We start from the raw sequence: 15,237 nt of genomic DNA on the forward strand, positions 1-15,237 counted from the left end.
TCAAAGCAGTTTTTGTCAGAGTGGCTAGGAGCAGGTGGCAGAAATTTTGACTTCATTCACTTTCTCCTTTGAAGACCTAGGGATTTTATACTTTATTCACAAGAAAATTTTTCCTTTTACTTAATTTATCTCATTATGTAAACTTCTTTTGCTCAGTACTAGTCTCCTATCCAGTCATTAAAGATATTTCTAAATTCCTACAAAGCCTTTTCCAATAAATTCCATGATTTTCTCCTTTTCATACCACTAGTGGTACAATAGCTAATTTTTATTGAACACTTAGTATATCCCAGACACTATTTTTTGTCCTTCTTTTTGGTTTTAGGTGCTTTTCTTCATTTTTTATCATTGAATCAATCCTAGGAAGTAGGTGTTACTTTTATATCTATTTTATAAATGGGGAAATGGAATCACAGAGAGATCTCACAACTAATAAGTCATAGAGGAGGCAGTATTTGAACTCAGGCAGCTGCCTCCATAGCTGTTGGTTATATGCCTCCTATAATATCCTCCTCTCTGCTCTTAAGTGATATAAATATAGAAATATATTTAACTGTTTTTCAAGTGTAATTTACCGATGGCAAAATTTAATCTTATATTTTCTTTTGCCACGAAGTTTGTGTCTGGCTATTTTCTCTTGAAATAATTTGTAGGTATCCAAATGGACTAATATTCTAAGCATAGCACGATTGATTAGTGATGTCTTAAGTAAAAAATAAAAGTCAGTCTATTCTACAAAAACTGCTGTTAATGCAAATTACGTTTGGTTTATATTTAGAACCACTTCTTCTATCTGTAGTGTGAACATATAAAAATAATTGTATTAAAGATGCTCTCTCCCTGATTATAAACATCTATGTATATAAAAGGCTAAGTGACCGACCGTACATATGTCCAACCGACCAACCGGCCGGTATATGTGACGCACACACTGGCAATTTAAAAATAAACATTGACTCACACATGCATGATATCTGTCCCCCTCTGACACTGGCCTCCCATTTAAATTAATTCAAACACAGTTTCCCGTGATGCCAGTATTTGCGATGATTATTAATAAATCACAAGGACAAACTCTAGGCAGAGTAGGAATATTCCTACCTGGACCCGTTTTTGGACATGGTCAGTTATATGTTGCTTTCTCTCAAGTTCAAAGAGCATGTGACGTTAAAGTTAAAGTTGTAAATACTTCATCACAAGGGAAATTAGTCAAGTATTCTGAAAGTGTTTTTACTCTTAATGTGGTATACAGGGAGATATCAGAATAAGTTTAATCAATTTATCAGTCATTGTTTTTATCAATGTTGTTTTTATATTATGTTTTTATATAATGTTTTTGTTGTTTTTATATCATGTCTTTGTTGTTATGTTGTTATTGTTTATTAATGAATTTATATATTATTTTATATACATTTTACTAATTTTCTTTCATCTCTGACACTTCTATTATAGAGAAAGGGTGAACAGCGATATTAAAATATTTCTTCTAATTAATTTCCTTTCAATGTGCACGAATTCGTGCACCAGGCCACTAGTAATTAATAACAGGCATACTTAAGATATGTTGCAAGTTTGCTTCCAGGCCACCGTAGTAAAGTGAGTATTATAGTAAAGTATTGTAATAAAATGAGTAATAATCTTTTTGCTGGTGGGGGGTCTGCCTTCAATTTGTAAAAAATGCAACATCTGTGAAGCATAATAAAGTGAAGTGCAATAAAATGAAGTATGCCTATACTCATTGCAGAAAGTTTGGAAAGCATATAGGAAAGTAATGATAATAAAATAAAATAAAATGAGAAGAAAATAAAAATCACCTGTGGCCCTGGCTGGCTTGGCTCAGTGGATAGAGAATTAGCCTGCGGACTGAAGAGTCCCAGGTTTGATTCCGGCCAAGGGCACATGCCTGGGTTGCGGGTTCGATCCCCAGTAGGGGGCGTGCAGGAGGCAGCCAATCAATGATTGTCTCTCATCATTAATGTTTCTATCTCTCTCCTTCCTGCCTCTCTGAAATCAATAAAGAAATATAATAAAAAAATAAAATTATTAAAAAAAAAATCACCTGTGATGCCGAAGCCGGTTTGGCTCAGTGGATAGAGCGTCGGCCTGCGGACTGCAGGGTCCCGGGTTCGATTCCGGTCAAGGGCATCTACCTGGGTTGCGGGCACATCCCCAGTAGGGGTCGTGCAGGAGGCAGCTGATCGATGTCTCTCTCTCATCGATGTTTCTGACTTTCTATCCCTCTCTCTTCCTCTCTGTAAAAAATCAATAAAATATATTAAAAAAAAAAAATCACCTGTGATCCCACAATCCAGATAAAACTATAACTAGCTTACGTATTGATTAATAAATAAACAATAACAACATGATATAACAACAACATTGATAAAAACAATGACTGGTAAATTGATTAAACTTATTCTGATATCTCTCTGTATACACATTAAGAGTAAAAACACTTTCAGAGTATTTGAGTAATTTCCCTGTGATGAAGTATTTACAACTATAATGTCACACGCTCTTCGAACTCGAGAGAAAGCAACATATAACTGACCATGTCCAAAAACGGGTTCAGGTAGAGTTTGTCCTTGTGATTTATTAATGATCATTGCAAATGCTGGCATCATGGGAAACTGTTTGAATTAATTTAAATGGGAGGCCAATGTCAGACGGGGACAGATATGGTGCATGTGTGAGTCAATGTTTATTTTTAAATTGCCAGTGTGCATCATATGTACCGTCCTGTATGTATGGTTGGTCACTTAGCCTTATATATATATAGATTAGTATTTGGATATATTTCCTTTCAGAGTATTTTCTATGCATAAATATAAAGAAACATCTTTACACATTTGGGATCATGTTATGTATATGATTCAGAGTTCTTTGGTTTTTATGTAACATTTTCCTTTGTCAATTGTATTTTAGATTTAATGTATTTGCTTAATACTTGTTCATAACTGTTTGTAGGACTATGTATGCTTTTTGTAGTTTTGTTTTTTGCTAAGATTATTAACCTAAAGCCTTTTTATATGTAGTGCTTAGAGCAGCAGGTCCTTAATAAGTGCTTTGTCATGGTGAGAAAGATAAAAAAGTATAATGGAAATATTTAACACAGTTGTGGTGGTGTAATAAAAGCACCAGATCCTGACCGAACCTAGAATTAGAATGGAAGGTGAGGTTGAAGCCAAGTAAGCAGCAAGGGGTAGGTATTGGGGTTGGGATTAGCTGGTAACATGAGAGTGGATGATAGAAAAAACTGAGTGGCAGAGGTAGTTTGTGAAAGTGGTGTAGAGCAGCGATTTTCAACTTTTTTATCCTCATGGCACACATAAACTAATTACTAAAATTCTGTGGCATACCAAAAAATATATCATTTTGCCCATCTAACAAAAAAATAGGTATAACTTTCATTGATTTACAAAAAAAAAAAAAAAAGGAATTCCCTACTAGTTTTTGCTCCAATTTGACTTTTTAAAAAATCAGGTGCTTATACTTTGTATATATGAGATTCTGGTACCAAGAATTAACCAATCAGTTTCAACCTTACTAGACGACATGACCAATAAGATGCAACTCTATTATATGACCTATATATCTGTGGTTTAAGACAGGGCATTCACATCAGATGGCTATTGTGTTGGCTGTTGTTATTTCTTTTATTTGACAAGCTAAAGGAAAAGAGGTCAGTGGCCCTGACTAAATAGTCAGATAGTGCATGTTTTAAAAATTCTTGTATGCCCTGGCTGGTTTGGCTCAGTGGATAGAGCGTCAGCCTGCAGACTGAGGGGTCCTGGGTTCGATTTCAGTCAAGGGCACATACCTTGGTTGCGCTCAATCACAGGTCCTGGTTGGGATGCATGCAGGAGGTAACCAGTCGATATGTCTCTCTTATCATTGATGTTTTTATTTTTATCTTTCTCTCCCTCTCCCCTCCTCTCTGAAATCAATACAAATATATTAAAAATAATTCTTGTAGCACACCGGTTGAAAAATCACTGGTTTAGATGAAGTCTCTTTGGAGTCAAGTTGTAAGATAGGGAGGAAAGGACTGATGAATCAAACACCTAGTTAGGTTCTGAGGAAGATGCTGGTGGCCTGCAGGTGGGTAGTATACTGTAGGAAAACAAGGTTTGTGTATGTTTCCCTCCTAAGCAATTTTTCTTAGGATTAGTGTTTTGTGCTTAGTTATTTGATATATCAGTGCTGATTGGCATTGGTGGGTTTTTTTTTTTCTTCTGTATTTGTCCTGGTACCCATCTTTCTGCACTTAGCAGTTAGTGCAAATATAATGAGTTCATAAATATGTAAATATTTATTTAGAGTGGTGAACAAGTTCACTACCTTTCAAGACCTGTGGCAGAATATATGATGGTTAAATTAAGTGCCATTAATATGGGCTTTTCTGTGCAAAATGTGAAAAATGAGTTATAATCAGGAAAGAGGATCAGAAGTTTTAACATTTCATGTAGATGGGTGGTTATCCACAGGTGAACCCTATTTTAATCTGTAATTGACTATTTTGGGAGCTTGGGGAAGGAAGTATTTTGGATTTCTATGGCCCAGTCAATTAATCTATCAGCTTTTCTGAAAATTATGTCAGTGTTTTTTTTTTAGGAATGGAAATTTCTATAATGTAACTAGAGGCCCAGTGCATGAATTTGTGCACCAGTGGGGTCCCTTGGCCTTCCTTGTGGGATTGGGCCGAAACCGGCTCTCCGACATCCCCCAAGGGTTCCCTGATTGTGAGAGGGCACAGGCCAAGCCAAGGGACCCCACTGGTGCACAATCGGAGCCAGGGAGGGATATGGGAGGTTGGCCAGCTGGGGAAGGACTGTAGGAGGGCTCCAGGGCATGTCCAGCCCATCTCGCTCAGTCCCTGATCGGCTGGACCCCAGCAGCAAGCTAACCTATCAGTTGGAGCATCTGCCCCCTGGTGGTCAGTGCACATCATAGCAATTGGTCGACCGGTCCACTGTCTGCCCTCTGGTGGTCAGTGCACATAATAGTGAGCGGTTGAGTGGATTTAGCATATAATTAGCATATTACGCTTTGATTGGTTCAATGGACAACTGGACACTTAGCATATTAGGCTTTTATTATATAGGATTTTTATTAGTGGTATTAGAAGTATTGAGTGCTTATTTCTAAATTAGTTTTACCTGTTTTAAACCAGATGAGCCAATGGATATGTCAATGTTATCTGAAGAAGGAAGAGAGTCTTTTCAGAAGAAACTTAAAGATGATGAACCAGCGAAGATAGAAAACCTCCCTGTCCCACCTGAGCCCACTATATCACCACAAGCCTCAACACCAGTGTCTCAGAATGCACCAGTCTTTACTCCTGGGTCACTTCCTATCCCATCCCAGCCTGAGTTTTCTCATGTGAGTATTGTAGAAAGATTTTTTCCTAACGTTTAAAAAAATAACTTTATTGAGGTATAATTTTTTTTAAAAATATATTTTATTGATTTTTTACAGAGAGGAAGGGAGAGGGATAGAGAGTTAGAAAAATCGATGAGAGAGAGACATCGATCAGCTGCCTCCTGCACACCCCCCACTGGGGATGTGCCCGCAACCAAGGTACATGCCCTTGACCGGAATCGAACCCGGGACCCTTCAGTCCGCAAGCCGACGCTCTATCCACTGAGCCAAACCGGTTAAGGCTTGAGGTATAATTTATAAGCCATAAAACTCACCCATTTTAAGTGTATAGTTTAGTGATGTTTTAGTTAATTTACAGAATTGTGTATTTTCATCACAATGTTCTAGTTTTAGAACATTTCCAGAGTCACCTAACATCTTGTCTTTAAACTTTTTGAAAATGTTATTGCAAAACTAAAAGGGGCCATTAATCATTATTCTACCTTAATGCAACTACTAGTCATTTTTATCTTTCTACATGCCTATGTTGTTGTTTTTTTATTGATTTGAGAGAGACAAAGAAGAAAGAGAGATGTGAGAGAGAAACATCAATTGGCTGCCCGCCACATGCACCCCAACTGGGAATGGAACCTGCCACCCTTTGGTTCATGGGATGATGCCCCAATCAATTGAGTCACACTGGCCAGGGCCATGCCTACATTTTAAAAATATATTTTTACTAATTTCAGAAAGGAAGAGGGAGAGAGAGAAAGAAACATCAGTGATGAGAGAGAATCATTGATTGGCTACCTCCTACACCCCCAACACTGGGGATCGAGCCCACAACCCGGGCATGTGCCCCTGACCAGAATAGAACCTGGGACCCTTCAGTCTGCAGGCTCTATCCACTGAACCAGACTGACTAAGGCCATGTCTACATTTTTAAAAATGAAGTTGTTTATAGTGAACATACAACTTTAATCTTTTTCCAGTTAACATTGTATCATAATGATTTTTTAGTGTTACCTCAGTTTTATATTATCCTTTCAAAACTTGCAAAATATTTCTGGATGAAACATAATTTAATTATTCCTGTGCTGAGGTTATCAGGATTTAAAAAAAAAAATAAGTCCTTATTGTTGAAAGTATTACATATGCCCTGTCCCCCCCATTAACCTCCTCCAGCCTGGCCCCCCCCTTCCCTCTTCACCCCAAGCCTTCAGCACCCTATTGTCTGTGTCTATGGGTTATTCATATATGCATTCAAGGACAGGATGGTTTTTAGTTTTCAAATGAGAAATGATTTTTCTTCTAAAAACAAGAAAGCCCAGCCAATGTTACTCAGTGGTTGAGTGTCGACCTATGAACCAGTAGGTCAAGGTCAGCGCATATGCCTGGATTTCAGGCTTGATCCCCAGTTAGGGGGCATGCAGGAGGTAGCTGATCAATGATTCTCATCATTGATGTTTCTATATCTTCCTCTCCCTTTCTCTCTGAAATCAGTAAAAATATATTTAAAAAAAAAAAGCAGCCCTAACTGGTTTGGCTCAGTGGATAGAGCGTTGGCCTGCGGACTCAGGGGTCCCAGGTTCGATTCCAGTCAAGGGCATGTACCTTGGTTGCGGGCACATCCCCAGTGGGGGGTGTCCAGGAGGCAGCTGATTTATGTTTCTTTCTCATCGATGTTTCTAACTCTCTATCCCTCTCCCTTCTTCTCTGTAAAAAAAAAAAAAAAAAAAAAAAAAAAAAAAATCAATAAAATATATTTAAAAAAAAAAGCAAAGGAAAACTAACGTCTCATTTGTATAATTTTAAATATTTTAAAAAGATGAAATTTACATTCTATGCATAGGGAATTGAAGCATTTTAACTAAATCTAAATGACTGTATTATATTGTTAATCTGAATGCCTGTTCTTACATGACCATAAGTGGGGGAATTATTTTAGTGTTATTGGGAGAACTTCTTTCATGCCTTTCAGTTTACAGGTGTTGTAATGAAAGTTTATATTTAAAAATGAATAGTAATATACCATAAATTTAGTGAGGAAGAGACAGGCAGCAGGAAGAAAGAAATGGAATTGCTTTCTGGTGTTTTAAAATTTGTTCATTTTGTTGAAAATTCCATTTTGTGCAAATCATTAGAAGTGTTTTGGTAGAGTGGTTAAGAATGAGGATTCTAGCCCTGCTCAGTATTTCTCAGTGGTTAGAGCATCAGTCTGCAGATCGAAAAATCATGGGTTCTATCCCTGGTCAAGGGCATGTACCTTAGTTGCAGGTTCCCTGGGCCCAGTAGGGGCGAGTAGGGGAGGCAACCAATCCATATGTCTCTCTCATGTAAATGTTTCTGTCTTCTCCCCCTCGCCCCCAACTCCCTCCTTTCCACTCTCTCTAGAAACCAAAGGAAAAAATATCCTTGGGTGAGGATTTAAAAAAAATGCTTCAACGTTTTATATTCTTTGAGTTGATCATATTTATAATTTACCAAGATAATATAACAGTTGCGATTCATTAATCTATAAAGTGGTAAAACTTAAATAAACAAAGAAATCCTATCTAATAAAAAGGGAATTTGCTAATTGACCATCACTCCGTCACAAAGATGGCTGCACCCACAGCTGAAGCCAAGTTCCCATAAGGAGCCTTAACGAGCAATCAGCAGGGACCTGAGGCTATGCTCTCCTGCGCGGGCTTTACAGGGGACCTCAGGCTGCATCCCCCACCTGGCAGGGCTTGACAGGGGACCTCAGGCTGCGCCCCCCACCCCGGCGCCAGGCTGGGGGACCTCAGGCCATGCCCCCTGCCTGGTGGGCTTGACGGGGGACCTCAAGGTGCACTTCCTGTCCTGGTGCTGGGCTAGGGGACCTCAGGCTGCTCCCCCAGCCCCAGCGCCAGGCTGGGGGACCTCAGGCCTCGCCCCCCACCAGGTGGGGCTTGACAGGGGACTTCAGGCCATGCCTCCCACCCCGGCACCAGGCCGGGGGATCTCAGACTGCACCCCTCGCCCAGCGGGGCTTGAAAGGGGACCTCAGGCTATTCCCCAGCCCCAGCACCAGGCCAGGGGACCTGAGGCTGCACCCCCCTGCCTGGCTGGACTTGACAGGGGACCTCAGACTGCACCCCCCACCTGGCAGGGCTTGACAGGGGACCTCAGGCTGCACCTCCCGCCTTGGCACCAGGCCGGGGGACCTCAGGCCACGCCCCCCACCCGGCGGGCCTTGGTGAGGGACCTCAAGGTGTGCTTCCCATCCTGGTGCTGGGCTAGGGGACCGCAGGCTGCTCCCCCCGCCCTAGTGCCAGGCCAGGGGACCTCAGGCCGTGCGCCCCACCAGGTGGGGCTTGACAGGGGACTTCAGGCCGCACCCCCCACCCCAGCACCAGGCCAGGAGACCTCAGGCCGCACCTCCCCTCCCCCAGCACCGGGCCAGGGGACTTGAGGCTGCGCCCCCCGCCCCCCTGCCTGGCAGAGCTTGACAGAGGATCTCAGGCTGTGTTCCCCACCCAGCGGGGCTTGACAGGGGACCTCAAGGTGCACCCCCAGTGCTGGGTCAGTGGAACTCAGGCTGTGCCCCCTGCCCAGTGGGGCTTGACGGGGTACCTGAGGCTGCACTCCCCTGCCAGTGGGGCTTGAGGGGGGACCTGAGGCTGTGCCTCCCTCCCGGTGCCGGGCCGGGGGACCTGAGGCTGCGCCCCCCAGCCTGGCGAGGCTTGATGGGGGACCTCAGGCCATGCCCCCCACCCAGCGGGGCTTGACAGGATCTCAGGCCATGTCCCCCACCTGGCGGGGCTTGACAGGGGACCTCAAGACATGCCCCCGCCCCAGTCTGGGCTGAGGGAACTCAGGCCACGCTCCCTGTCCTGGCGCCGGGCCAGGGGACCTGAGGCTATGTCCCCTGCCCTGTGGGGCTTGATAAGGGTGGGATTGGCCAGGTCTGGATCTAGCCCAATGGGGGTGGGGGCCGGCTGGGTCTGGGTCTTACGCGATTTTGAGGCGCAAGTGGGTGGGCGGGTACTTGACTCTGGGTCCCATGGTGCGCCCCAGACTCTGACAGGAGGAAGGTTTTCATATACATTTTACTAATTTTCTTTCATCTCTGACACTTCTATTATAGAGAAAGGGAAAATAGCAATATTAAATTATTTCCTCTAATTAATCCCCTTTTAATGTGCACGAATTTCGTGTACCAGGCCACTAATAAATAAATAAAAGAATAAGTACTCTAGAGTCAAAATTTGCTGGACTTACTCCTGGTTCTGCTATTACTGTCTTTGTGACCCATTGAAACTGAGCTTAATTTTCCTTAGCAAATCAAATGGGGATATTGATACTACCTAACTAATCAGGGTAGTTGAGAAAGTTAAATGACTTAATATACTGTATAAAGTGCCTAGGATAGTGGGTTGCACGTGGTAAACACTCCATAAGGATCAGCTGTTGCTAGCAGTGAAAGAGTGAAGTTTTTCTTTAGCTTTTATTTTTCTGTTAATGTTATACATGGACATATATAGTTTGAAGGAGTCATTAGAATTTAGGGATGAGAGTTATAAGCACTGATGCAGAGCATTAAGTGTTTTTCAGAAAAGGTAGGTGATATTAGAGACCACTTACTAGATGTCTATCAGTAACCAAACAGGGTTTTTAAGGAAATGAATGTCTATGCAATGGTATCCTTACCTGGGGAAGTGATTCCTGGCCACAAAGGGAAAACTGACTTTTTGAAGAAAAAGACACTATTGAAGAAATTGCCCTACCTTCAACATTTACCAAAGACCATCAGAGTCAGAAATAAAACCAGCAATGAAAATGTGAGACAAATGAGTGATGCTGAACATAATTCAAAGGTCCCTGGAACCTAAGATGACTCTAATTTTTTTGGATTCATATTTTAAGATTTCTCAGCCAGTACAGTCCTTGCCTTCTAAAAAATCTCTGAACAGTACCTTTACAACTTATTTTTTATGTTTAGGGTTTGATTTTTATAAAAACCATTGGTAAAAGTCAGAAAAGGAGTCAGATAGTTAAAATGAGGTCTCTCCCCATCCATACTCAGAGACAACCACTTCCAGTTCTTTAAGCTTTTTCTTGTTATTTACCTACATAATTATATATATTACTAGAGGCCCGGTGCACGACATTCGTGCACTGCGGGGGGGTGTGTGTGTGCGGTGGTCCCGCAGCCCAGCCTGCGCCCTCTTGCAGTCCAGGACCCCTTGGAGGATGTCCACCTGCCAGCTTAGGCCTGATCGATCTCTGGGATCGGGCCTAAGCTGGCAGTCAGACATCCCTCTCGCAGTCCGGGGCTCTTGCAGTGCAGGACCCCTCGCTCCTTACCACCCACCTGCAGCGGAGGTGGGAGAGGCTCCTGCCACCACTGCTGTGCTTGCCAGCTTCTTGCTGAGCGTTGCTCCCCCTGTTGGAGCGCACTGACCACCAGGGGGCAGCTCCTGCATTGAGCGTCTGCCCTCTGGTGGTCAGTGCGTGCCATAGCAACCGGTCATTCTGCTGTTCGGTTGATTTGCATATTAGGGTTTTATTATATAGGATTATTATATTTCCAAAATTTTAAAACTATTTCCCCATGTTTCCTGTATAGTGACATAATTTTGTTTAAATCATTATTGTGAGTTTACATTATTATGAACACTATTAACATAAACACTATTCACAGCAGAGCCTATGGAATATTATGGTTATTTTTCCATGTTTGCATAATTTATTTTCTCTGGAATTGATAATTATCTTTTTTATATTTGTTTAGACTTCTGTTAACTTCTCACTAAATTAACCATAGGCTTTCCACTAATTGTCAAAATCTTTCAAGATATTCAGGGGCCTCAAACTATTTTTTTGGAGAAACCTCTTTTGGAGCCTCCTAATTTCTAATCTGTATTTGTTGCTTTCTGTGACTGGTGCATAACTGTCACCTCCCTTTTACTGTTGTCCCTGGAGATTGTCCTTACTTGTCTTTGGATTCCTCTTGTGCTCCATGTCTTCTTACATTGTTTATCTCTCATTTTGGTAGATGACAATTTAGTAGCATGTTCTGTACTCTCATACTCGATTCTTAGTTTGTAGGAGTATAGAATTCTAGGTTGGAAATAATTTTCGTTTAAACTTTTTGAACGCATTTCTCCACTGTCTTCAAACTTCCAGTGTTGCTATTGAGAAGTGACCAGCCAGTCTGATTTTGATGTTTAATGTGTGAAGTCTTTTTTTCTTTACTGGAATCTTGTAGGATTTTCTCTCTGTCTCTAAGTGTTCTGAAAGTTCCAGACTCTTGGCATAAATCTATTTTCATTCATTATATTGGACAAATGATAAATTTTCTCAATATAGAAACTCAGGTCCTAGGGGACATCTGTAATACTCTCAACAATAGAGATTAAAAAAGAAAGAAAAGGAACTCAGGTCCTCCAGTTCAGGGACATTTAATTATTTAATTTCTTCCCCTTATTTTGTCTCCTACTTTGCATCCCTCTCTTCCTGTTCAGCTTTCTGGATGATTTCCTCAACTGTCTTTTTTTTTTTTTTTAAACAATTTTATTGAGATATAATTCATGTACCATATTTTTCAAGCTTTAAAAGTATACAATCCAATGGATTTTAGTATATTCACAAAGTTGTGCAGTTATTCACCACAATCCACTTTTAGAATATTTTCTTTCCCCTGCCCCATAAGAGACCCCATGCCCATTAGTAGTCACTCCCATTTCCCCCACTCCTAGTCAACTATTAATCTACTTTGTGTCTATATAGATTTGCCCATTCTGGACATTTCATGTAAGTGGAATTATAGAATACATAGTCTTTTGTGATTGGTATATTTCATTAGCATAATTTTTTTCACAGTTTATGCATGTTGTGGCATGTTATTTGAACTTTATTCCTTTTTATCCTGAGTAAAACTACATTTTATGTGTATACCATATCTTATTCATGTATTCATCATTTGATGGACATTTGGATTGTTTCCCCTTTTTGGCTGTTTTGAATAATGCTGCTGTGTAAATTTGTGCACAAGTTTTTGTGTGGACATGTGTTTTTATTGCTCTTGTACATATACCTCGGAGTGTGATTGCCAGGTTCAGTCATCTTTTTTTTATGAATATGTTTTTATTGATTTTTAGAGAGGAATGGAGAGGGATAGAGAGATAGAAACATTGATGAGACATCAATCAGCTGCCTCCTGTAAGTCCCCTACTGGGGATTGAACCCCCAACCTGGGCATGTGTCTTGACCTGGAATTGAACCGGGGACTTCTTGCTTCATGGGTTGATACTCAACCATTGAGCTGTACCAGCTGGGCTCAGCCATCTGTTTTTTTTATATATGTTATTGATTTTTTACAGAGAGGGAGGGAGAGGGATAGAGAGTTAGAAACATCGATGAAAGAGAAACATCGATCAGCTGCCTCCTGCACATCCAGTAGGGATGTGCCTGCAACCAAGGTACATGCCCTTGACCAGAATCGAACCTGGGACCCTTGAGTCCGCAGGCTGACGCTCTATCCACTGAGCCAAACCGGTTAGGGCCATTTTGTCTAGTTTTATGGCTATACTAGAGGCCCAGTGCACGAAATTCGTGCACCCGGGGGGTTACCTCAGCCCGGCCTGCGCCTTCTTGCTGTCCAGGAGCCCTCAGGGAATGTCTGACTGACGGCTTAGGCAGGAAGTGGGCCTAAGTCGGACATTATTAGTGCTGCTGCAGAGGCGGGAGAGGCTCCCATCACCGCCAATGCACTTGCCAGCCATGAGCTCGGCTTCTGGCTGAGCGGTGCTCCCCCTGTGGGAGTACACTGACAACCATGGAGCAGCTCCTGCTTTGAGCGTCTGCCCTCTGGTGGTCAGTGTTCATCATAGCAACCGGTCGGTCTGCTGTTCAGTCAATTTGCATATTAGCCTTTTATTATATAGGATTAATATTCATATCTCCGTAAATATTAAAATAGTTTTGTTTTTTTTTGAAAATAGGTTTTTCTCTTCCCTGGAATAGTCACTATTTCTCCAAATAGATTTCAATTAGTTTTGACATTTGACTTTCAAATTAGAGGCTTCTTCAAGTATCTGCTAATCCTTGATTGTCTGCTTTAAGAGTAAAATACCAGAAAACTGATTAGAAGTTTTGAGCTGGTGCTTGGTGCTTATTATTTCTGGGATTCACTGTAGCGTGATCTACTGGGCCATTTTTGGGGTCTCCCAATGTCATTATCTTAATTTGTCTCAGCTTGGTCAGGTCCCCTAGAAAAATGTCTAATCTCCTGTCTGTTGGCTGCTATTGTTCCAGAAGTCTATTGAAGAAAGAGGACTGGGAGTGTTGAGAGGCAAGTGCAAGTTCTGTTTAATATGTAAAATTTCATTTAGTCTCCCTGTTTTCAGAATGGTACTTTCTGATAACTGTGCCTCTTGTCCTCCAGTTCAGGGATGCTTTTATTTTACTCTCTCTAGGGCAGAGGAGGGGATTGGGGAGTAACCAGTCTTCTGTTTCTAGCTTTATCCTCACCACCACTTCCAGAGTTACCTGGTGCTGGTGCCAAGTCCTGAATCTTTTTTTGGTCCTGGTGGTTCTGTGGTATAATTTGGGTTACTTCTTGGCTTTCTCCACTGTTGGCTTAGGAATTCAGCTTTCACTAATCTGCTAAATAGATGACTACTCCTCTAGAATTTTGTTGCTGTTGTCTTTTGTTCTGTTCTCTTTTTCTTTAAAATTAATGCTGTGAAAAACATTCCTTTACAATTGCTTAGTGGGGTTTTGGAAAAGAGTTAAATGGTTTATTAAATCCACCATTTAACTTCTATACTTTTTTCATTATGTATCAAACTCCTTACATACTATTCTTAATAGCTAATCTTTGCACATCTGTTATTTCTCCTGTACTTTGGTTACTGGAGTCCAAATTTACATAATTTGATGTTGTAAGATCTAAGTATTTATGAGATAATTACTAATCAAGAGAAAATTGGGATAAAGTTCATTTTCCTAATATATTTATTAATTTTATTTACATTTAAAAATTATTTTTCAATTATAGTTGACATAGTATATTATATTAGTTTCAGGTATACAACATAGTGATTAGACTTTTATATAACTTGTGAAGTGATCACCCCAATGAGTCCAATAACCATCTGTTATTGTATAGTTATTACAATATTATTGACTCTATTCCTTATGCTGTACTTGACATTCCCATGACTGTTTTTATAACTGCTAATCTGTACTTCATAATCCTTCACCTTTTTCACACATCCTCCTAATCCTCCTCCCATTTGGCAACCATCATTTCTCTTTATTTATGAGTTTTCGGTCTTGTTTGCTTATTTTGTTCTTTAGATTCTGCATATAAGTAAAATCATATGGTATTTGTCTTTCTTGGACTACCTTAGCATAATACCCTCTAGGTCCATCCATATTGTCACAAATGGCAAAATTTCGTTATTTGTTATGGCTGAGTAATGTTCTATGGTATATGTGTACCACATCTTTATCCATTTGTCTATTGATGAACTCTGGTTGCTTCCATATCTTGACTATTATAAATAATGCTTCAGTGAACATAGGGTGCACATATCTTTTTGAATTGGTGTTTTGGATTTCATTGGATAAATATCCAGAAGTGGAATTTCTGGGTCATATGGTAGTTGTTTTTAAAAGTTTTTTTAGGAACCTCAATACTGTTTTCCATAGTAGATGCATCAATTCACAATTCCACCAACAGTACATGAGGGTTCCTGTTTCTCCACATCCTGACCAACACTTGTTTATTGACTTTTTTGATGATAGCCATTCTGACTGGTGTGAGGTGATATCTCATTGTGTTTTAATTTGCATTTCCCTGAGGATTAGTGATACTGAACATCCTATATAATAAAAGGCTAA

General features: G+C 40.7%; 1 protein-coding gene across 4 annotated transcripts in view; it reads left to right on the forward strand.

Moving 5' to 3' along the window:
- The window catches only part of TP53BP1 (tumor protein p53 binding protein 1), a 91,178-nt gene that overhangs the window by 15,354 nt on the left and 60,587 nt on the right, over positions 1-15,237 (forward strand). For all 4 annotated transcript variants that reach the window (XM_080674516.1, XM_080674518.1, XM_080674517.1 and 1 more), the window contains exon 11: positions 5,174-5,382. In XM_080674516.1, coding sequence (XP_080530642.1) covers positions 5,174-5,382 — 209 coding nt within the window. The remainder of the gene's footprint in view (positions 1-5,173; positions 5,383-15,237) is intronic.

This window comes from Plecotus auritus, assembly GCF_963455305.1.
Source record: "Plecotus auritus genome assembly, chromosome: 1".
In the NCBI taxonomy this organism is placed as follows: Eukaryota; Metazoa; Chordata; class Mammalia; order Chiroptera; family Vespertilionidae; genus Plecotus; species Plecotus auritus.